This window comes from Oncorhynchus masou, chromosome 28 (assembly GCF_036934945.1).
Source record: "Oncorhynchus masou masou isolate Uvic2021 chromosome 28, UVic_Omas_1.1, whole genome shotgun sequence".
NCBI classification, from domain to species: Eukaryota; Metazoa; Chordata; class Actinopteri; order Salmoniformes; family Salmonidae; genus Oncorhynchus; species Oncorhynchus masou.
Window position 1 is genome coordinate 23,943,291 of NC_088239.1, and position 23,553 is coordinate 23,966,843.

The following is a 23,553-nucleotide window of genomic DNA, read 5'->3' on the forward strand; positions in this document are numbered from 1 at the left end:
GTACTTATTGTTGGAGCCAAAGCACAGAGAGAGAATCTGTCCACACATTGTAATTCACGGCAATAAAGATAAAACACCAGGTAAAAAACCTAGGTGTTATTTTAGATTCTGAACTCCATTTCGAATCACACATTAGGAATGTGACCAATATATCTTTTTACCAGCTGAGGAACATTGCCAAGGTGCGGCCGTTTCTCTCTCAGGCTGATACAGAGAAACCTATCCATGCTTTTATTACAAGCAGACTTGATTACTGTAATCGTCTCCTGTCTGGTCTACCCAAGAAAGCCATTGGTCAACTGCAAAACATACAGAATGCTGCAGCACTGGTACTGACCAAGACCAGAAGGAGAGCACATATTACACCGGTTTTAATGTCTCTGCACTGGCTACCTGAGTTTTAGAATTAATTTAAAGATGCTTCTATTGGTTTTTAAATCAATCCACGATTGTGCTCCCCAATACATGTCAGACATGCTTTTAAGTTATGTACCCAGTAGGTCCCCCAGGTCTTCTGGCACTGACCTTTTAACTATCCCAAAGCCAAGGACCAAGAGGCATGGAGAGACAGCCTTTAGTTACTATGCCCCTGGAATAGCCTTCTAGAGAACCTGAGGGGGGCAGAAACTGTGGACATATTTCAAAGAGATCTTAAAACACACCTTTTTAGCTTTGCTTCTCCTGAGGGAGCTTTTTAGTCATTCAGTTTGTATTGTTATTCTTTTGTTTTTTATCCTCTTATGTTTGTTTTGTTGTTTTTGTAGTTTGTTTATGTGTTTCTTCGTCTTCATTAAAGGAACATGTATTCATATCTTGCTGCGCCTTGGTCTCCTCCATTCACCGAACGTGACAGACCAAGCAAAAGGACCAAGCAGCAAGATATGAATGTTCCTTTAATGACGACGAAGAAACACATAAACAAACTACGAAACGCTTAATATAGTGCTGACATAGGCAACCAACACAAACAATAACCCACGAAATACCCAAAGAAGATGGCTGCCTAAATATGGTTTCCAATCAGAGACAACGATAAACAGCTGCCTCTAATTGAGAACCAATCTAGGCAACCATAGACATACATAAACACCTAGATAGTATACACCCCCATAAACATACAAAACCCCTAGAAAGTCCAAAAACACATACAAAACCCATGTCACACCCTGACCTAAGCAAAAACCAATAATAATAAGGTTTTATAAAATACTATATTCTCCCTGGAGGTTGTCGCCATAGAATTAGGAATTAGAATGTGTGTGTGTGTGTGTGTGTGTGTGTGTGTGTGTGTGTGTGTGTGCGTGCATGTGTGAGAAAATCTGGTCCAATTGCAGAGCTTCAGAGCCCAGCCCCAATATCAGTGTATCTCTTTGTTCTATTCTGTATTTAGAATAGAGAGCTAGAGGGGGAAAGAAAGAGAGTGCCAGGGCTGGCAGACACCTCACCCTGCTCTGAACTTCCTGACGCCAGTCCTCCCCCTCTCCTCCTCTCCTTCCTTGCGCTGACAACCAGAGACACAACAGTTGCCCCGGCAACAGCGCAAACAAACAACTGAGCCGTATCATCAGGGAGCGTTGTTTGTTAAAAGACACAAGAGGAGAAGAGAAGGGCATGTTAGTAGTGTGAATTACAGCGGTAAATCACATGAGATCAAGTCAAGTACAGGGGCTTGAAACGGCTGGCAGGGTGACAGCATCTCTGACTAAAGGCTCTGATACTATATAGTTTGATGGGAGATAGAGTCCCCAGTTAGAAAAGAAGTGCTGCCATTATGAGGCCCTGTGAAATAATACATGTGCAGATGGATGGGTTGGTTGAAAGGTGAATTGCAGTGGTATTACTGGAGGCAATACCACTGCAAAACTATCGGACACTCAACTGGTCTCCGAGTTAACGGATAGAAGGGGTTGGTCTTGGAATGACAGATTATATGAATGGACACAGACTAATGCCATGGCTAAACACTGATAGTTTATTTAAATAGAGAAGTTTGAGGATAAAGGACCTTGAGGCTTGTGCCTAGAATGATCTGTCTGAAGAGGGTTCTTGACTAAATACCTGAAAAGACCCATAGACAGTAAATACATCTGTTTTTTTATATCTATGAAAAGGCCTTTGTTCATCTCACAGTATCTTTGCCAGCAACATTGTGCATTGTGTGTGACCTTTGTTCTTCTCGTGATAAAAATCCACAATGTCATTCTCAGGTGTTTTTATAGGAGAAAGGGTGGCCTGTTAGCGTCAAAATGAAGATTCATCTGACAAACAGTGAGTTACAGACTTTATGAGGTCATTACTGAGTAATCAGAGTGTTTGTGTTGTCTTTCGTATCTATGTGTTTATCACCAACAGGTTGTCAACTCCCCATCACCTCTTCAGGTGTGTATGAATGAGGAAAATGGACACAGGGGGGGGGATTTCAGCTCCAACCACCTCATTACTTGACAATGTAACCCACAACATATGGCAACCCCACCCAGACATTGTTATCTCTGGGCTGTAGATCACCTTATCTGCCCAGAAACCTTCTCTGTTGTTCTCCTTTAGTAACTGGGCCGGGGCTAGTGTTCACAAATAATTTTTTAAAACATTTTAAATGGAACCTTTATTTAACTAGTCAAGTCAGTTACGAACAAATTCTTATTTACAATGACGGCCTACACCGGCCAAACCCGGACGATGCTGGGCCAATTGTGCGCCGCCCTATGGGACTCCCAATCACGGCCTGATGTGATACAGCCTGGAATCGACCCAGGGACTGTAGTGACGCCTCTAGCACTGAGATGCAGTGCCTTAGACTGCTGCGCCTCTCGGGAGCCCAAAGCGTCTAGGAGTAGGCGTGCTGATCAATTTAGCCTTTTAGATCATAGTGAAGAAGAATACATGGTCAGGGAGGGACTGATCCTAGATCAGCACTCCTATTCTGAGACACTTTATGGATACGGGCCCAGGTCTCTAACATTGATGTCTTTATACTGTATTCTTATCATATTGCATCAACAGTTACTTGTATGAACTCTAGATGGCAGTATTGAGCTTGGGAGACGGTTGTTGTTCCCAGGCTTTCTCTCAGAGAGAAGGATTACAGTTTAAGAGCTTGAGTTGAATGAGTTGACAGAACAGTGTTGTGGAGTTCTGACAAGACTTTCACAGGCTCTGATCTTGCATTCTCTCTCTCTCCATCTGATTCTTTTAGTTTGTTCTCTTTCTTGTAAAGGCAGTGTTCTCTGTTATCTAAAGCTCTCTCTCTCTCTCTCTCTCTCTCTCTCTCTCTCTCTCTCTCTCTCTCTCTATATATATATATATATATATATATATATATATATATATATTATATATATATATATATATCTCTCTCTCTCTCTGTGTCTGTCTGAGATACTGCATGAGGTTGGGATCTGACAGACAGACTTTGAGGGGAATGACAGGGACTGGGAAAGAAACGCAATTGGAAGCTGAGTTGTAATTATGAAATGTAATTTGGAATATTGCTTTTATTACAAAGCTAAACAAATGCCTCTCTAGCCCGTTCTGGGAGATCTAACAGCAGAGTCAATGCTTTGTGTTTAATACTTCATGAATCACAAATGCTTGAGCTGACTGTGTGAGGGGCAGGGAGAGTGTGGGGTCTCTCTTTCACCCCCTCACTTTCTTTCTCTCTTTTTCTCTCTCACAATTCAAATCATTCTCTCTGTGTGTGTGTGCTTGTGCATGCAAGTTGTATGTGTGTGTCTGCCACCACTCTCTGTGATATCTATCATTACAGAGATATTGTTAATTACAGCGCAGCGGATAGTAGAGACAGTAGGGCCACAGTCTATTTTATAATGACACAAGACTAGAGCCTGCTGTTATAGGCTATATCCCAAATGGTACTTTGTTCCCTATATAGTGCACTACTTTTGACCAGGACCCTATGGGTGCACTATATAGGTAATAGGGTGCCATTTGGGATCATCCCATTATGACCTCCCAGACACAGAGCCACAGCATCACAGGCACAGCTAGGACATATGAAGGGCTGGAAATTAGTCAATTAGTTCACTCATAGGTGAATCAATAAACTCGTAGTCTTGGATCTGGTGTGCGTGAGAAAGGGTGTGTGCGTGCCAGTGTGTTTGTGTCTCTCTCTGTATTTCTGTCTCTGTGTGTGGGGGAGAGAGTTAGATGATTGCACACTATACATCTGTCAACACATCATCTCAGAAAGTGTAGGTTAGGTTATTTGTGAGATGAATATACTAATTATGACTTCAGTTCTTGATTTAGAACAGAGAGAGGAGAGAGTCAGTCAGTCTCCGTCTAAATGACATTAAATAACATGGAAACTTGATGGGGGAACAGACACACACACACACCAGCTCCGCTTTTTGCTTTGGTGTAGTGAGTGATTGAGAGAAGGAATTCCTCATTACTCAGACCTCTTTGTTCACATCGCATCGCTCAAATACTTTCCACCCATCTCCTCTCCTCTGCCAGTTGTATTTATCAGTCATGTCTCAACGTTTGATGCAGGGTCTGCTTTCCAAATGCCACCCTATTCCCTATATAGTGCTCCTCCTTCAACCAGGAAGCATTAGAGAATGTAGGGAATAGGGTCATATTTTGGACGTACCCAGGGACCATGTGCGGCTGCCCCGCTGTGCTCTGACTCCGAGGGAGTGAAAATGTGCCTCGCTCGCTGACAAACGGGTGGGCTGAGTGCTGACTTTGTTGTGTCTAGACAGACGCCACTGCGTGTGACGTGAGTGTTGCATGGTGAAACGTATTGACGTGCCGGTCTGTAATGTAAACTTCTCTTAGACGGTGTTATTGTGTGGGGGGTTTGGTGCGGGGGTTATGGTAGGATGTGTTGCTAACCCAAGGGAGATAAACTCAGTTGTGTCTGGCTGAATAAATAAACTCTCTTTCTCAATGGGACCTGTAGAAAAGGGGAACAAACAAAATAAAGATGTACACACACAAAAAGATGATTTATCCTCTGTAGTTTAGTTTAGTTTAGTCAGCTCCCAGTCAGCTTCCAGTCAGCTCCCAGTCAGCTCCCAGTCAGCTCCCAGTCAGCTCCCAGTCAGCTTCCAGTCAGCTCCCAGTCAGCTCCCAGTCAGCTCCCAGTCAGCTTCCAGTCAGCTCCCAGTCAGCTCCCAGTCAGCTTCCAGTCAGCTCCCAGTCAGCTCCCAGTCAGCTCCCAGTCAGCTCCCAGTCAGCTTCCAGTCAGCTCCCAGTCAGCTCCCAGTCAGCTTCCAGTCAGCTCCCAGTCAGCTCCCAGTCAGCTCCCAGTCAGCTTCCAGTCAGCTCCCAGTCAGCTCCCAGTCAGCTCCCAGTCAGCTCCAGTCAGCTCCCAGTCAGCTCCCAGTCAGCTCCCAGTCAGCTTCCAGTCAGCTCCCAGTCAGCTCCCCAGTCAGCTCCCAGTCAGCTCCCAGTCAGCTCCCAGTCAGCTTCCAGTCAGCTTCCAGTCAGCTCCCAGTCAGCTTCCAGTCAGCTTCCAGTCAGCTCCCAGTCAGCTCCCAGTCAGCTCCCAGTCAGCTCCCAGTCAGCTCCCAGTCAGCTTCCAGTCAGCTCCCAGTCAGCTTCCAGTCAGCTCCCAGTCAGCCCCCAGTCAGCTTCCAGTCAGCTCCCAGTCAGCTTCCAGTCAGCTTCCAGTCAGCTCCCAGTCAGCTTCCAGTCAGCTTCCAGTCAGCTTCCAGTCAGCTCCCAGTCAGCTCCCAGTCAGCTCCCAGTCAGCTTCCAGTCAGCTTCCAGTCAGCTCCCAGTCAGCTTCCAGTCAGCTTCCAGTCAGCTCCCAGTCAGCTCCCAGTCAGCTCCCAGTCAGCTTCCAGTCAGCTTCCAGTCAGCTCCCAGTCAGCTCCCAGTCAGCTCCCAGTCAGCTTCCAGTCAGCTTCCAGTCAGCTCCCAGTCAGCTTCCAGTCAGCTTCCAGTCAGCTCCCAGTCAGCTTCCAGTCAGCTCCCAGTCAGCTCCCAGTCAGCTCCCAGTATTTAAGTCTATGTCTGGCACCAACACTTCACTGGCACAGCGGTAAGCAGCAAGCAGCTATATGCCCACATAAAATACACATCAGCCATGGCACTGTGGGCAAACACACACACACACACACACACACACACACACACACACACACACACACACACACACACACACACACACACACACACACACACACACACACACACACACACACACACTGTATGCCAATGCACTGTAAGTCACACTAATAAGGGTGAGTGTAACTTCCAGGGATCACTCCGTTTCTCTCCCTTGGCCCCTGTGTCTCTTTGTAGGAGCCCACACCTGATAGCATCAGACCAGTGTTATTCATACACAGCAGGATCGACAGTATAATTCCACTGACTGACTGACTGACTGACTGTGTGTGTGTGTGTGTGTGTGTGTGTGTGTGTGTGTGTGTGTGTGTGTGTGTGTGTGTGTGTGTGTGTGTGTGTGTGTGTGTGAGATCCCAATGTATAATCCCATTGACACTGTTTGTAGGGCGGAAAGACTTGCCGTCCTGTAAGCGCGCCATGTTGTCATGCCCGGCTTGTTCTCAACAGCGGTCACATCTTGTTTAGACAAAACACAAACTAAATCTAAAGCTGCATGTAATGTCTTTATTCGACTCGCCTGAAAGATTAGACAGAGATTTTGTCCTCTCCGTGTTTTTGTCATTTCTTTATCTCCACCTACAAGGAACAAGGTCAAAGGGAGAGGTGAACTCTGAGATTAAAAGCTTCCCGTAAGGTAATGTGCTGTGACCGTGGCAACGTTTGAACACAGTAACTTTACAGCAGTGGTTCCTGCTGTGACCCACCTAGACTTTTCGGACTTGTAGTCTACCACCGCGTAAACCTAACCAGTCTCTAGACAGGACCTTACAGAGTAGATAACGACCAGGAGACGGATTAGGTGGAGGAGCAGGTGATGGTCTGGGCGTTGACACTATTAAGCCATGGCTTGTGTTCCAAAGGACCCCCTATTCCCAACAGTGTGTTACTTTTGACCAGGCCCCTATGGACCCTGGACAAAAGTAACAGGAATAGGGTGCCATTTGGGACACAGACATGGTTCCCACGGCCGGTAACCTCTCTCCCCTTGCCCACCCACTCTCATTTCCCAGCAGTGATGATGAATGAGACTATGCTTACAGTCATTCTCAGAAGCATGACAGAAGCATTCAGTCACCCTGTGTTATCCACACCAGTCCCAGTCCCTGGATGACCTGTGTTCTGGGACTGTTTGTACCAGCTGGAACCCTATTTTCCTTACAGTGAAATACTTTTGACCAGGCCCATAGGTCTCTCAGTGCTTCAGGTGAGAAATCTCACCTCGTCTGGCTCGGTAAGAAGTAGTATGGCTCAATGTCAGCATGATATAAACGTTCATCTTCATGGTGTGTATGTTATCAAATGTTTATGCTAATCTCATCAGACGATAGAAAAATTAAGGAAAAATCTAACACCCAATCAGACAATTCTAAATCAAAACCTGGGCAATCTGACTACATGTAACACCCGGACAATCTGACTGCATGTAACACCCGGGCAATCTGACTACATGTAACACTCGGGCAATCTGACTACATGTAACACATGGACAATCTGACTACATGTAACACCTGGGCAATCTGACTACATGTAACACCTGGACAATCTGACTACATGTAACACCTGGGCAATCTGACTACATAACACCCGGACAATCTGACTACATGTAACACCCAGGCAATCTGCCTACATAACACCTGGACAATCTGACTACATGTAACACCCGGGCAATCTGACTACATGTAACACCCGGGCAATCTGACTACATGTAACACCCGGGCAATCTGACTACATGTAACACTAGGGCAATCTGACTACATGTAACACTAGGGCAATCTGACTACATGTAACACCCGGGCAATCTGACTACATGTAACACCCGGGCTGGTATTCCTTTAAGACACACATCAGTGCCTCTCTGAAAATGTACATCTTGTGGAATTTTACTCCTTGTGGAATTCTTCATTTGCAGCTGGTATGGTATTTCTCTCCTCTCTCGTCTCCTCTCGCTCTCTTTAAATGATTTCTTCACCTACGGAGAGGAGACATGCACGTACGAACCAAAGGGAGGCATGCAAGCAAACACACACACACACACACACACAAACGCGTAACGAGGAGAGACAGGTGAGAGAGAGCCTGGCGCAGGGCCAGTGTGATGGATGGAGGGAAGAGGAACATTTCTCAGTGGATGAGTGTCTCTCCTCTAATCCAGGTGATTAGTCACGCCTCCTCTTCTATCAAAGTGTAAGCCGCTGTTTTCTATCTTCTCGTCTCGTCTCAACCAGGAGGCCAGTAACATGAGATAGACGGGGAGAGTATCAATGTGACTAATGTGTATATCTGTCACACACACACACACACACACACACACACACACACACACACACACACACACACACACACACACACACACACACACACACACACACACACACACACACACACACACACACACACACACACACACACACACACACACACTAGTGAGTGGTAATAATTATGTCCGGCATTTGATCTCTTGTTGTCACATTTCTCACATTCCTGATGACTGATGAAAACAAAATGGGCTATTGTTGTTAAAGAAAACATCCTTTATATGCTGTCAAATGGTCCATACAGTAATGGCTTGAGGTACTGTATCTATCAACTTGTTATTCAAAAAAGGGAAAGCACTCGCACGTCTGAGGTTTTTTGTTGCAGGTGCCTGGGAATCCTTCTAGGATATCTTCAAACTGCGCTTGCCTGTATGCTTAATAAACACAAGTGATACGGGCAAGTTTTTATTTTATTTTAAAGGCCCAGTGCTGTCAAAAATGTGATTTCCTGTGTTTTATATATATATTCCACACTTTGAGGTTGGAATAGTACTTTCTTTCTATATTTCTGTATAATTTCTGCTTGAGAAATAGCTTTTTGCCAAGAATTAATTGTTGATTAAAAAAAAAATTGAACCATTTGACTTAATTGTTACCCAGAAATGATTTGATATTGAGATAAAAACGGCTGCATTGGACCTTTAAAACATCAACTTGTTATTAAAAAGCTATATTATATATCTTTACCAACAGTTAGCTAACTCAGACCATGACTCATGTCGTCAACATACAAATTCAGACTTACGCTATATAATTGTTGCAATGTGTTTCGTCTCTCAAAACATTTATTCAGAACCAAGAACTTGCTGTCGAATTTACATCCCTCTTTGATGTCCTGCTATATTTAATAAAGCGTTACTGGTTTTAGTTTTGTGACAATAAACATGAAGTTATTTATATTTTACTACCCTTCTTTTCTACTCAGTCATGACCCTGCTTATTAGACTGAGTGTGCATACCAAATGGAACCCTATTCTCTATATAGTGCACTACTTTTGACCAGGGTCCACAAAGCCATAAAGGGACTAGGCTGTCATTTGGAACGCAGACGAAGTTATGCTTTCTGTTCTCAATGATTGTATTATTGTCTCTGTTACCGAAACGCGTGTCACCTACTTCGCCTTGAAGCTGAAAATTCTATTCTCTGATACCTGATCATATAAGCCTGTTTAAAGCTGAACATGAGCCCAGTGGTGAACCTGGGAACACACAGCACTGAACCTGGGAACACTATCGCGTGTGGAACTCAGTTCAGTCTCCCTGTCCAACAGCAGTATGTTGAAACAAACCAGAGAGAGATAGAGGGGGGGGGGGTGAAAGAGACAGGGAGACTGGGGACAAGGAGAGGGGATGACACTGGCGTGTCTAGTTCATATGGAGCTCTTTAGAGAATCATGCAGACCGAGGACTGTTCTTATGAGGACACAGGGAGAGAACACACAGAGAAACTTCTCCCCTTCTCTCTGGTCAGGATGTGTGGTCTCTCTCTCATCATCTCTCCTTCAGGACTGCCTTCTCTGTCTCATCTTCTTACAACCACCATCTATTTATTGGCTAATTGATGCAAGATAGTCTTGTCAGTCTATCGTCTCTTAGTGTGTGTGTGTGTGTGTGTGTGTGTGTGTGTGTGTGTGTGTGTTGGTTCATCCTTCCTCAGTTCTGGATGGCTGAGACAGCTAAGACAGATACAATGCATCTGTTGATGACTCAGTGACTGATAAATTACTGTCCCTCTCCTTCTCTCCCTCTTTCCCCTCTCTCACTCTTTCCTTCTATTTCTCATCCCTCTTCCTCACTCCATCTCCGTGTACTTCACCCATTCTCTCTCTTCCCTGTCTCTCCCTCTCTCCCTCCCCCTTTCTCCCTCTCTCTCCTCTCGCGCTCTCTCCTCTCCATAGAGGACCTAGATGACCTGCGTATGGAGGGGGTAACAGGGCTGGCCCCGTCAGGAAGTAAGTTCAGTCAGGGTCGTAGTTCCTACCTCCCAGAGCCCCAGGCCAAGGTCACACTCAACATCTGCTCAAGGTGTGCAAGGTAAATATGTGTCCTTTACTCTGACCTGGGGGTTACCTGGGCCTTACCTGTGCCAGTGTGTCTGTTTGGCTGATTTGTTGTCTGTCTGCTCTATAACTTGGTACAGAGAGAGTGGGGCAGGTCTGTGTCCAAAGACTTGGGTGCTGCATACAAGAAATGCTTGCCTGACTTACTACTGCAGTGTCCATAGGCCCAGTTCCCTATCACTATACGAGCCCAGTTCCCTATCACTATACTAGTTCAGTTCCCTATCACTATACTAGTTCAGTTCCCTATCACTATACTAGTCCAGTTCTCTATCACTATACTAGCCTAGTTCCCTATCACTATACTAGTTCAGTTCTCTATCACTATACTAGTCCAGTTCCCTATCACTATACTAGCCCAGTTCCCTATCACTATACTAGTTCAGTTCTCTATCACTATACTAGCCCAGTTCCCTATCACTATACTAGTTCAGTTCCCTATCACTATACTAGTTCAGTTCCCTATCACTATACTAGCCCAGTTCCCTATCACTACACTAGCCCAGTTCCCTATCACTATACTAGCCCAGTTCCCTATCACTATACTAGCCCAGTTCCCTATCACTACACTAGCCCAGTTCCCTATCACTATACTAGTCCGGTTCCCTATCACTATACTAGCCCAGTGTTCTATCACTATACTAGCCTAGTTCCCTATCACTATACTAGCCTAGTGCCCTATCACTATACTAGTCCAGTTCTCTATCACTATACAAGTCCAGTTCTCTATCACTATACTAGTCCAGTTCCCTATCACTATACTAGCCCAGTGTTATATCACTATACTAGCCTAGTTCCCTATCACTATACTAGTCCAGTTCTCTATTACTATACTAGTCCAGTTCCCTATCACTATACTAGCCTAGTTCCCTATCACTATACTAGCCTAGGTCCCTATCACTATACTAGCCTAGTTCCCTATCGCTATACTAGTCCAGTTCTATATTACTATACTTGTCCAGTTCCCTATCACTATACTAGCCTAGGTCCCTATCACTATACTAGCCTAGTTCCCTATCACTATACTAGTCCAGTTCTCTATCACTACACTAGCCTAGTTCCCTATCACTATACTAGTCCAGTTCTCTATCACTATACTAGCCTAGTTCCCTATCACTATACTAGTCCAGTTCTCTATTACTATACTAGTCCAGTTCTCTATTACTATACTAGTCCAGTTCCCTATCACTATACTAGTTCAGTTCCCTATCACTATACTAGTCCAGTTCTATATTACTATACTAGTTCAGTTCTCTATCACTATACTAGCCCAGTTCCCTATCACTATACTAGTCCAGTTCCCTATCACTATACTAGTCCAGTTCTATATTACTATACTAGTTCAGTTCTCTATCACTATACTAGCCCAGTTCCCTATCACTATACTAGTTCAGTTCCCTATCACTATACTAGTCCAGTTCTATATTACTATACTAGTTCAGTTCTCTATCACTATACTAGTCCAGTTCTCTATCACTATACTAGCCCAGTTCCCTATCACTATACTAGTCCAGTTCCCTATCACTATACTAGTCCAGTTCTCTATTACTATACTAGTCCAGTTCTCTATTACTATACTAGCCTAGTTCCTTATCACTATACTAGTCCAGTTCTCTATCACTATACTAGCCTAGTTCCCTATCACTATACTAGTCCAGTTCTATATTACTATACTAGTCCAGTTCTCAATCACTATACTAGTCTGGTTCCCTATCACTATACTAGCCTAGTTCCCTATCACTATACTAGTCCAGTTCTCTATTACTATACTAGTCCAGTTCTCTATCACTATACCAGTCCGGTTCCCTATCACTATACTAGCCCAGTGTTCTATCACTATACTAGCCTAGTTCCCTATCACTATACTAGCCTAGTTCCCTATCACTATACTAGCCTAGTGCCCTATCACTATACTAGTCCAGTTCTCTATAACTATACAAGTCCAGTTCTCTATCACTATACTAGTCCGGTTCCCTATCACTATACTAGCCCAGTGTTATATCACTATACTAGCCTAGTTCCCTATCACTATACTAGTCCAGTTCTCTATTACTATACTAGTCCAGTTCCCTATCACTATACTAGCCTAGTTCCCTATCACTATACTAGCCTAGGTCCCTATCACTATACTAGCCTAGTTCCCTATCACTATACTAGTCCAGTTCTATATTACTATACTTGTCCAGTTCCCTATCACTATACTAGTCTAGTTCCCTGTCACTATACTAGTCCAGTTCTCTATTACTATACTAGCCTAGTTCCTTATCACTATACTAGTCCAGTTCTCTATCACTATACTAGCCTAGTTCCCTATCACTATACTAGTCCAGTTCTATATTACTATACTAGTCCAGTTCTCTATCACTATACTAGTCTGGTTCCCTATCACTATACTAGCCTAGTTCCCTATCACTATACTAGTCCAGTTCTCTATTACTATACTAGTCCAGTTCTCTATCACTATACTAGTCCAGTTCTATATTACTATACTAGTCCAGTTCTCTATCACTATACTAGTCTGGTTCCCTATCACTATACTAGCCTAGTTCCCTATCACTATACTAGTCCAGTTCTCTATCACTATACTAGTCTGGTTCCCTATCACTATACTAGCCTAGTTCCCTATCACTATACTAGTCCAGTTCTCTATCACTATACTAGCCTAGTTCCCTATCACTATACTAGTCCAGTTCTCTATCACTATACTAGTCTGGTTCCCTATCACTATACTAGCCTAGTTCCCTATCACTATACTAGTCCAGTTCTCTATTACTATACTAGTCCAGTTCTCTATCACTATACTAGTCCGGTTCCCTATCACTATACTAGCCCAGTGTTCTATCACTATACTAGCCCAGTGTTCTATCACTATACTAGCCTAGTTCCCTATCACTATACTAGTCCAGTTCTCTATTACTATACTAGTCCAGTTCCCTATCACTATACTAGCCTAGTTCCCTATCACTATACTAGCCTAGTTCCCTATCACTATACTAGTCCAGTTCTCTATTACTATACTAGTCCAGTTCTCTATCACTATACTAATCCGGTTCCCTATCACTATACTAGCCCAGTGTTCTATCACTATACTAGCCTAGTTCCCTATCACTATACTAGTCCAGTTCTCTATTACTATACTAGTCCAGTTCCCTATCACTATACTAGCCTAGTTCCCTATCACTATACTAGCCTAGTTCCCTATCACTATACTAGCCTAGTTCCCTATCACTATACTAGCCTAGTTCCCTATCACTATACAAGTCCAGTTCTATATTACTATACTAGTCCAGTTCTCAATCACTATACTAGTCTGGTTCCCTATCACTATACTAGCCTAGTTTCCTGTCACTATACTAGTCAAGTTCTCTATTACTATACTAGTCCAGTTCTCTATCACTATACTAGTCCGGTTCCCTATCACTATACTAGCCCAGTGTTCTATCACTATACTAGCCTAGTTCCCTATCACTATACTAGCCTAGTTCCCTATCACTATACTAGTCCAGTTCTCTATCACTATACTAGCCTAGTTCCCTATCACTATACTAGCCTAGTTCCCTATCACTATACTAGTCCAGTTCTCTATCACTATACTAGTCCAGTTCACTATCAATATACTAGTCCAGTTCTCTATCACTATACTAGCCCAGTGTTCTATCACTATACTAGCCAAGTTCCCTATCACAATACTAGTCCAGTTCTCTATCACTATACTAGCCCAGTGTTCTATCACTATACTAGCCTAGTTCCCTATCACAATACTAGTCCGGTTCCCTATCACTATACTAGTCCAGTTCCCTATCACTATACTAGTCCAGTTCTCTATCACAGTACTAGTCCAGTTCTCTATCACTATACTAGTCTGGTTCCCTATCACTATACTAGCCCAGTGTTCTATGACTATACTAGCCCAGTTCCCTATCACTATACTAGTCAAGTGTTCTATCACTATACTAGCCAAGTGTTCTATCACTATACTAGTCCAGTTTTCTATCACTATACTAGCCCAGTGTTCGATCACTATACTAGCCCAGTTTTCTATCACTATACTAGCCCAGTGTTCTATCACTATACTAGTCCAGTTCTCTATCACTATACTAGTCCGGTTCCCTATCACTATACTAGCCCAGTGTTCTATCACTATACTAGCCTAGTTCCCTATCACTACACTAGTCCAGTTCTCTATTACTATACTAGTCCAGTTCTCTATCACTATAATAGTCCGGTTCCCTATCACTATACTAGCCCAGTGTTCTATGACTATACTAGCCCAGTTCCCTATCACTATACTAGTCCGGTTCCCTATCACTATACTAGCCTAGTTCCCTATCACTATACTAGCCCATTGTTCTATGACTATACTAGCCCATTTCCCTATCACTATACTAGCCTAGTTCCCTATCACTATACTAGCCTAGTTCCCTATCACTATACTAACCAAGTGTTCTATCACTATACTAGCCAAGTGTTCTATCACTATACATTACATTTACATTTAAGTCATTTAGCAGACGCTCTTATCCAGAGCGACTTACAAATTGGTGAATTCACCTTCTGACATCCAGTGGAACAGCCACTTTACAATAGTGCATCTAAATCATTTAAGGGGGGGGGGGTGAGAAGGATTACTTTATCCTATCCTAGGTTTTCCTTGAAGAGGTGGGGTTTCAGGTGTCTCCGGAAGGTGGTGATTGACTCCGCTGTCCTGGCGTCGTGAGGGAGTTTGTTCCACCATTGGGGGGCCAGAGCAGCGAACAGTTTTGACTGGGCTGAGCGGGAACTGTACTTCCTCAGTGGTAGGGAGGCGAGCAGGCCAGAGGTGGATGAACGCAGTGCCCTTGTTTGGGTGTAGGGCCTGATCAGAGCCTGGAGGTACTGCGGTGCCGTGCCCCTCACAGCTCCGTAGGCAAGCACCATGGTCTTGTAGCGGATGCGAGCTTCAACTGGAAGCCAGTGGAGAGAGCGGAGGAGCGGGGTGACGTGAGAGAACTTGGGAAGGTTGAACACCAGACGGGCTGCGGCGTTCTGGATGAGTTGTAGGGGTTTAATGGCACAGGCAGGGAGCCCAGCCAACAGCGAGTTGCAGTAATCCAGACGGGAGATGACAAGTGCCTGGATTAGGACCTGCGCCGCTTCCTGTGTGAGGCAGGGTCGTACTCTGCGGATGTTGTAGAGCATGAACCTACAGGAACGGGCCACCGCCTTGATGTTAGTTAAGAACGACAGGGTGTTGTCCAGGATCACGCCAAGGTTCTTAGCGCTCTGGGAGGAGGACACAATGGAGTTGTCAACCGTGATGGCGAGGTCATGGAACGGGCAGTCCTTCCCCGGGAGGAAGAGCAGCTCCGTCTTGCCGAGGTTCAGCTTGAGGTGGTGATCCGTCATCCACACTGATATGTCTGCCAGACATGCAGAGATGCGATTCGCCACCTGGTCATCAGAAGGGGGAAAGGAGAAGATTAATTGTGTGTCGTCTGCATAGCAATGATAGGAGAGACCATGTGAGGTTATGACAGAGCCAAGTGACTTGGTGTATAGCGAGAATAGGAGAGGGTCTAGAACAGAGCCCTGGGGGACACCAGTGGTGAGAGCGCGAGGAGACAGATTCTCGCCACGCCACCTGGTAGGAGCGACCTGTCAGGTAGGACGCAATCCAAGCGTGGGCCGCGCCGGAGATGCCCAACTCGGAGAGGGTGGAGAGGAGGATCTGATGGTTCACAGTATCGAAGGCAGCCGATAGGTCTAGAAGGATGAGAGCAGAGGAGAGAGAGTTAGCTTTAGCAGTGCGGAGCGCCTCCGTGATACAGAGAAGAGCAGTCTCAGTTGAATGACTAGTCTTGAAACCTGACTGATTTGGATCAAGAAGGTCATTCTGAGAGAGATAGCGGGAGAGCTGGCCAAGGACGGCACGTTCAAGAGTTTTGGAGAGAAAAGAAAGAAGGGATACTGGTCTGTAGTTGTTGACATCGGAGGGATCGAGTGTAGGTTTTTTCAGAAGGGGTGCAACTCTCGCTCTCTTGAAGACGGAAGGGACGTAGCCAGCGGTCAGGGATGAGTTGATGAGCGAGGTGAGGTAAGGGAGAAGGTCTCCGGAAATGGTCTGGAGAAGAGAGGAGGGGATAGGGTCAAGCGGGCAGGTTGTTGGGCGGCCGGCCGTCACAAGAAGCGAGATTTCATCTGGAGAGAGAGGGGAGAAAGAGGTCAGAGCACAGGGTAGGGCAGTGTGAGCAGAACCAGCGGTGTCGTTTGACTTAGCAAACGAGGATTGGATGTCGTCGACCTTCTTTTCAAAATGGTTGACGAAGTCATCTGCAGAGAGGGGGGAGGGGGAGGAGGATTCAGGAGGGAGGAGAAGGTGGCAAAGAGCTTCCTAGGGTTAGAGGCAGATGCTTGGAATTTAGAGTGGAAGAAAGTGGCTTTAGCAGCAGAGACAGAGGAGGAAAATGTAGAGAGGAGGGAGTGAAAGGATGCCAGGTCCGCAGGGAGGCGAGTTTTCCTCCATTTCCGCTCGGCTGCCCGGAGCACTGTTCTGTGAGCTCGCAATGAGTCGTCGAGCCACGGAGCAGGAGGGGAGGACCGAGCCGGCCTGGAGGATAGGGGACATAGAGAGTCAAAGGATGCAGAAAGGGAAGAGAGGAGGGTTGAGGAGGCAGAATCAGGAGATAGGTTGGAGAAGGTATGAGCAGAGGGAAGAGATGATAGGATGGAAGAGGAGAGAGTAGCGGGGGAGAGAGAGCGAAGGTTGGGACGGCGCGATACCATCCGAGTAGGGGCAGTGTGGGAAGTGTTGGATGAGAGCGAGAGGGAAAAGGATACAAGGTAGTGGTTGGAGACTTGGAGGGGAGTTGCAATGAGATTAGTGGAAGAACAGCATCTAGTAAAGATGAGGTCGAGCGTATTGCCTGCCTTGTGAGTAGGGGGGGAAGGTGAGAGGGTGAGGTCAAAAGAGGAGAGGAGTGGAAAGAAGGAGGCAGAGAGGAATGAGTCAAAGGTAGACGTGGGGAGGTTAAAGTCGCCCAGGACTGTGAGAGGTGAGCCGTCCTCAGGAAAGGAGCTTATCAAGGCATCAAGCTCATTGATGAACTCTCCGAGGGAACCTGGAGGGCGATAAATGATAAGGATGTTAAGCCTGAAAGGGCTGGTAACTGTGACAGCATGGAATTCAAAGGAGGCGATAGACAGATGGGTAAGGGGAGAAAGAGAGAATGACCACTTGGGAGAGATGAGGATCCCGGTGCCACCACCCCGCTGACCAGAAGCTCTCGGGGTGTGCGAGAACACGTGGGCGGACGAAGAGAGAGCAGTAGGAGTAGCAGTGTTATCTGTGGTGATCCATGTTTCCGTCAGTGCCAAGATACTAGCCCAGTGTTCTATCACTATACTAGCCTAGTTCCCTATCACTATACTAGTCCAGTGTTCTATCACTATACTAGCCCAGTGTTCTATCACTATACTAGCCCAGTGTTCTATCACTATACTAGCCAAGTTCCCTATCACTATACTAGCCTAGTTCCCTATCACTATACTAGTCCAGTGTTCTATCACTATACTAGCCCAGTGTTCTATCACTATACTAGCCCAGTGTTCTATCACTATACTAGCCCAGTGTTCTATCACTATACTAGCCTAGTTCCCTATCACTATACTAGTCCAGTGTTCTATCACTATACTAGCCTAGTTCCCTATCACTATACTAGCCCAGTGTTCTATCACTATACTAGCCCAGTGTTCTATCACTATACTAGCCCAGTGTTCTATCACTTTTCTAGCTATACTAGCCCAGTGTTCTAGTTCTATGACTATACTATCCCTATCACTATACTAGCCCAGTGTTGTATCACTATACTAGCCCAGTGTTCTATGACTATACTAGTCCAGTTCCCTATCACTATACTAGCCCGGTGTTCTATCACTATAATAGCCCAGTGTTCTATGACTATACTAGTCCAGGTCCCTATCACTATACTAGCCCAGTGTTCTATCACTATACTAGCCCAGTGTTCTATCACTATACTAGCCCAGTGTTCTATCACTATACTAGCCCAGTGTTCTATCACTATACTAGCCCAGTGTTCTATGACTATACTAGCCTAGTTCCCTATCACTATACTTTCTCAGTGTTCTATGACTATACTAGCCCAGTGTTCTTTGACTATACTAGCCCAGTGTTCTATGACTATACTAGCCCAGTGTTCTATCACTAAACTAGCCCAGTGTTCTATCACTATACTAGCCTAGTTCCCTATCACTATACTAGCCCAGTGTTCTATCACTATACTAGCCTAGTTCCCTATCACTATACTTTCCCAGTGTTCTATCACTATACTAGCCCAGTTCCCTATCACTATACTTTCCCAGTGTTTTATGACTATACTAGCCCAGTGTTCTATGACTATACTAGCCTAGTTCCATATCACTATACTTTCCCAGTGTTCTATCACTATACTAGCCCCCTATCACTATACTAGTTCCCTATCACTATACTAGCCCAGTGTTCTATGACTATACTTGCCCAGTTCCCTATCACTATACTAGCTCATTGTTCTATGACTATACTAGCCCAGTTCCATATCAATATACTAGTCCAGTTCCCTATCACTATACTAGCTCATTGTTCTATGACTATACTAGCCCATTTCCCTATCACTATACTAGCCCAGTTCCCTATCACTATACTAGCCCAGTGTTCTGTGACTACACTAGTCCAGTTCCTTATCACTATACTTTCCCAGTGTTCTATGACTATACTAGCCCAGTTCCCTATCACTATACTAGCCCAGTTCCCTATCACTATACTAGCCCAGTTCCCTATCACTATACTAGCCCAGTGTTCTATGACTATACTTGCCCAGTTCCCTATCACTATACTAGCTCATTGTTCTATGACTATACTAGCCCAGTTCCATATCAATATACTAGTCCAGTTCCCTATCACTATACTAGCTCATTGTTCTATGACTATACTAGTCCAGTTCCCTATCACTATACTAGCCCAGTGTTCTATCACTATAATAGCCCAGTGTTCTATGACTATACTAGTCCAGGTCCCTATCACTATACTAGCCCAGTGTTCTATCACTATACTAGCCCAGTGTTCTATCACTATACTAGCCCAGTGTTCTATCACTATACTAGCCCAGTGTTCTATCACTATACTAGCCCAGTGTTCTATGACTATACTAGCCTAGTTCCCTATCACTATACTAGCCCAGTGTTGTATGACTATACTAGCCCAGTGTTCTATGACTATACTAGTCCAGTTCCCTATCACTATACTAGCCCAGTGTTCTATCACTAAACTAGCCCAGTGTTCTATCACTATACTAGCCTAGTTCCCTGTCACTATACTAGCCCAGTGTTCTATCACTATACTAGCCTAGTTCCCTATCACTATACTTTCCCAGTGTTCTATCACTATGCTAGCCCAGTTCCCTATCACTATACTTTCCCGGTGTTTTATGACTATACTAGCCCAGTGTTCTATGACTATACTAGCCTAGTTCCATATCACTATACTTTCCCAGTGTTCTATCACTATACTAGCCCAGTTCCCTATCACTATACTAGCCCAGTGTTCTATCACTATACTAGCCCAGTTCCCTATCACTATACTAGCCCAGTGTTCTATGACTATACTAGCCCAGTTCCATATCACTATACTAGTCCAGTTCCCTATCACTATACTAGCTCATTGTTCTATGACTATACTAGCCCAGTTCCCTATCACTATACTAGCCCAGTTCCCTATCACTATACTAGCCCAGTGTTCTGTGACTATACTAGTCCAGTTCCTTATCACTATACTTTCCCAGTGTTCTATGACTATACTAGCCCAGTTCCCTATCACTATACTAGCCCAGTTCCCTATCACTATACTAGCCCAGTTCCCTATCACTATACTAGCCCAGTGTTCTATGACTATACTAGCCCAGTTCCCTATCACTATACTAGCTCATTGTTCTATGACTATACTAGCCCAGTTCCCTATCACTATACTAGTCCAGTTCCCTATCACTATACTAGCTCATTGTTCTATGACTATACTAGCCCAGTTCCCTATCACTATACTAGCCCAGTTCCCTATCACTATACTAGCCCAGTTCCCTATCACTATACTAGCCCAGTGTTCTATGACTATACTAGTCCAGTTCCTTATCACTATACTTTCCCAGTGTTCTATCACTATACTAGCCCAGTTCCCTATCACTATACTAGCCCAGTGTTCTATGACTATACTAGTCCAGTTCCTTATCACTATACTTTCCCAGTGTTCTATGACTATACTAGCCCAGTTCCCTATCACTATACTAGCCCAGTGTTCTATGACTATACTAGTCCAGTTCCTTATCACTATACTTTCCCAGTGTTCTATGACTATACTAGCCCAGTTCCCTATCACTATACTAGCCCAGTTCCCTATCACTATACTAGCCCAGTGTTCTATGACTATACTAGTCCAGTTCCTTATCACTATACTTTCCCAGTGTTCTATCACTATACTAGCCCAGTTCCCTATCACTATACTAGCCCAGTGTTCTATGACTATACTAGTCCAGTTCCTTATCACTATACTTTCCCAGTGTTCTATGACTATACTAGCCCAGTTCCCTATCACTATACTAGCCCAGTGTTCTATGACTATACTAGTCCAGTTCCTTATCACTATACTTTCCCAGTGTTCTATGACTATACTAGCCCAGTTCCCTATCACTATACTAGCCCAGTGTTCTATGACTATACTAGTCCAGTTCCTTATCACTATACTTTCCCAGTGTTCTATGACTATACTAGCCCAGTTCCCTATCACTATACTTTCCCAGTGTTCTATGACTATACTAGCCCAGTTCCCTATCACTATACTTTCCCAGTGTTCTATGACTATACTAGCCCAGTTCCCTTGCAAATCAAATCTAAGTTTATTTGTCACGTGAGCTGAATACAACAGGTGTAGACCTTGCAGTGAAATGCTTATTTACAGGCTCTCACCAATAGTGCAAAAAAGGTATTAGGTGAACAACTGGTAAGTAAAAAAATAAAACAGTAAAAAGACAGGCTATATAAACAGTAGCAAGGCTATAAAAGTATCGAGGATACATACAGACACCGGTTAGCCAGGCTGATAGGTAGTATATACATGTAAATATGGTTAAAGTGACTATGCATATATGATGAACAGAGAGTAGCAGTATCGTAAAATAGGGGTTGGTGGGTGGTGGGACACAATGCAGATAGCCCGGTTAGCCAATGTGCGGGAGCACTGGTCGGTCAGCCCAATTGAGGTAGTATGTACATGAATGTATAGTTAAATTGATTATGTATATATGATAAACAGAGAGTAGCAGCAGCGTAAAAAGAGGGGTTGGTTAGGGGGCACACAATGCAAATAGTCCAGATAGCCATTTGATTACCTGTTCAGGAGTCTTATGGCTTGGGTGTAAAAACTGTTGAGAAGCCTTTTTGTCCTAGACTTGGCACTCCGGTACCGCTTGCCATGCGGTAGTAGAGAGAACAGTCTATGACTGGGGTGGCTGGGGTCTTTGACAATTTTTAGGGCCTTCCTCTGACACCACCTGGTGTAGAGTTCCTGGATGGCAGGCAGCTTAACCGCAGTGATGTACTGGGCTGTACGCACTACCCTCTGTAGTGCCTTGCGGTCAGAGGCCAAGCAATTGCCGTACCAGGAAGTGATGCAACCAGTCAGGATGCTCTCAATGTTGCAGCTGTTGAACCTTTTGAGGATCTCAGGACCCATGCCAAATCTTTTATGTCTCCTGATGGGGAACATGCGTTCTCGTGCCCTCATCACAACTGTCTTGGTGTGTTTAGACCATTCTAGTTTGTTGTTGATGTGGACACCAAGGAACTTGAAGCTCTCAACCTGCTCAACTACGGCCCCGTCAATGAGAATGGGGGCGTGCTCGGTGCTCCTTTTCCTGTAGTCCACAATCATCTCCTTAGTCTTGGTTACGTTGAGGGATAGGTTGTTATTCTGGCAACACACGGCCAGGTCTCTAACCTCCTCCCTATAGGCTGTCTCGTCGTTGTCGGTGATCAGGCCTACCACTTTTGTGTCGTCTGCAAACTTAATGATGGTGTTGGAGTCGTGCCTGGCCATGCAGTCGTGGGTAAACAGAGAGTACATGAGTGGACTGAGCACACACCCCTGGGGAGCTCTGGTGTTGAGGATCAGCGTGGCAGATGTGTTGCTACCTCCCGTCAACCCTTTTCAGCCCGTCAGGAAGTCCGGGATCCAGTTGCAGAGGGAGGTGTTTAGTCCCAGAATCCTTACCTTTGTGATGAGATTTGAGGGTACTATGGTGTTGAACACTGAGCTGTAGTCAATGAATAGCATTCTCACATAAGTGTTCCATTTGTCCAGGTGGGAAAGGGCAGCGTGGTGTGCAATAGAAATTGCATCATCTGTGGATTTGTTGGGGCGGTATGCAAATTGGAGTGGGTCTAGGGTTTCTGGGATAATGGTGTTGATGTGAGCCATTACCAACCTTTCAATGCACTTCATGGCTACGGAAGACACCTGCCAGTTGGTCAGCACATGCCCAGAGCACACGTCCTGGTAATCCGTCTGGCCCCGTAGCCTTGTGTATGTTCACCTGTTTAAAGGTCTTACTCACATCGGCTACGGAGAGCGTGATCACACAGTCGTCTGGAACTGCTGATGCTCTCATGTATGCCTCAGTGTTGCTTGCCTCGAAGCGAGCATAGAAGTGATTTAGCTTCTCTGGTAGACTAGTGTCATTGGGCAGCTCGCTCCTGTACTTCCTTTTGTGGTCTGTAATAGTTAGCAAGCCCTGCCACATAAGACGAGTGTCGGAGCTGGTGTAGTATGATATCACTATACTTGCCCAGTTCCCTATCACTATACTAGCCCAGTAGAAAGTTTTTATCTCCCTCCCCACTCATGCTAGGCTCCAGGGAAGCAGGTTTATTATTAGGATGGATAGGTTTCACAGGCACTTCTGGGAATCCCATTGAGACATGGTTGGGTCTAAAGCACACACTGTAAAGCTTTTGTTAGAGGTGAGAGCCAGCCTCTCTCTCTCTCTTTGCTACTTTCTCTC

General features: G+C 44.9%; 1 protein-coding gene across 7 annotated transcripts in view; it reads left to right on the forward strand.

Annotated features, from left to right (window-relative positions):
• The window catches only part of c28h8orf34 (chromosome 28 C8orf34 homolog), a 172,492-nt gene that overhangs the window by 95,663 nt on the left and 53,276 nt on the right, over nucleotides 1–23,553 (forward strand). For all 7 annotated transcript variants that reach the window (XR_010452030.1, XR_010452031.1, XM_064941628.1 and 4 more), the window contains exon 8: nucleotides 10,313–10,448. Coding sequence is in view for 5 of the 7 variants with exons in the window: in XM_064941628.1 (XP_064797700.1) it covers nucleotides 10,313–10,448 (136 nt within the window). In the remaining 2 variants the exon portion in view is untranslated. The remainder of the gene's footprint in view (nucleotides 1–10,312; nucleotides 10,449–23,553) is intronic.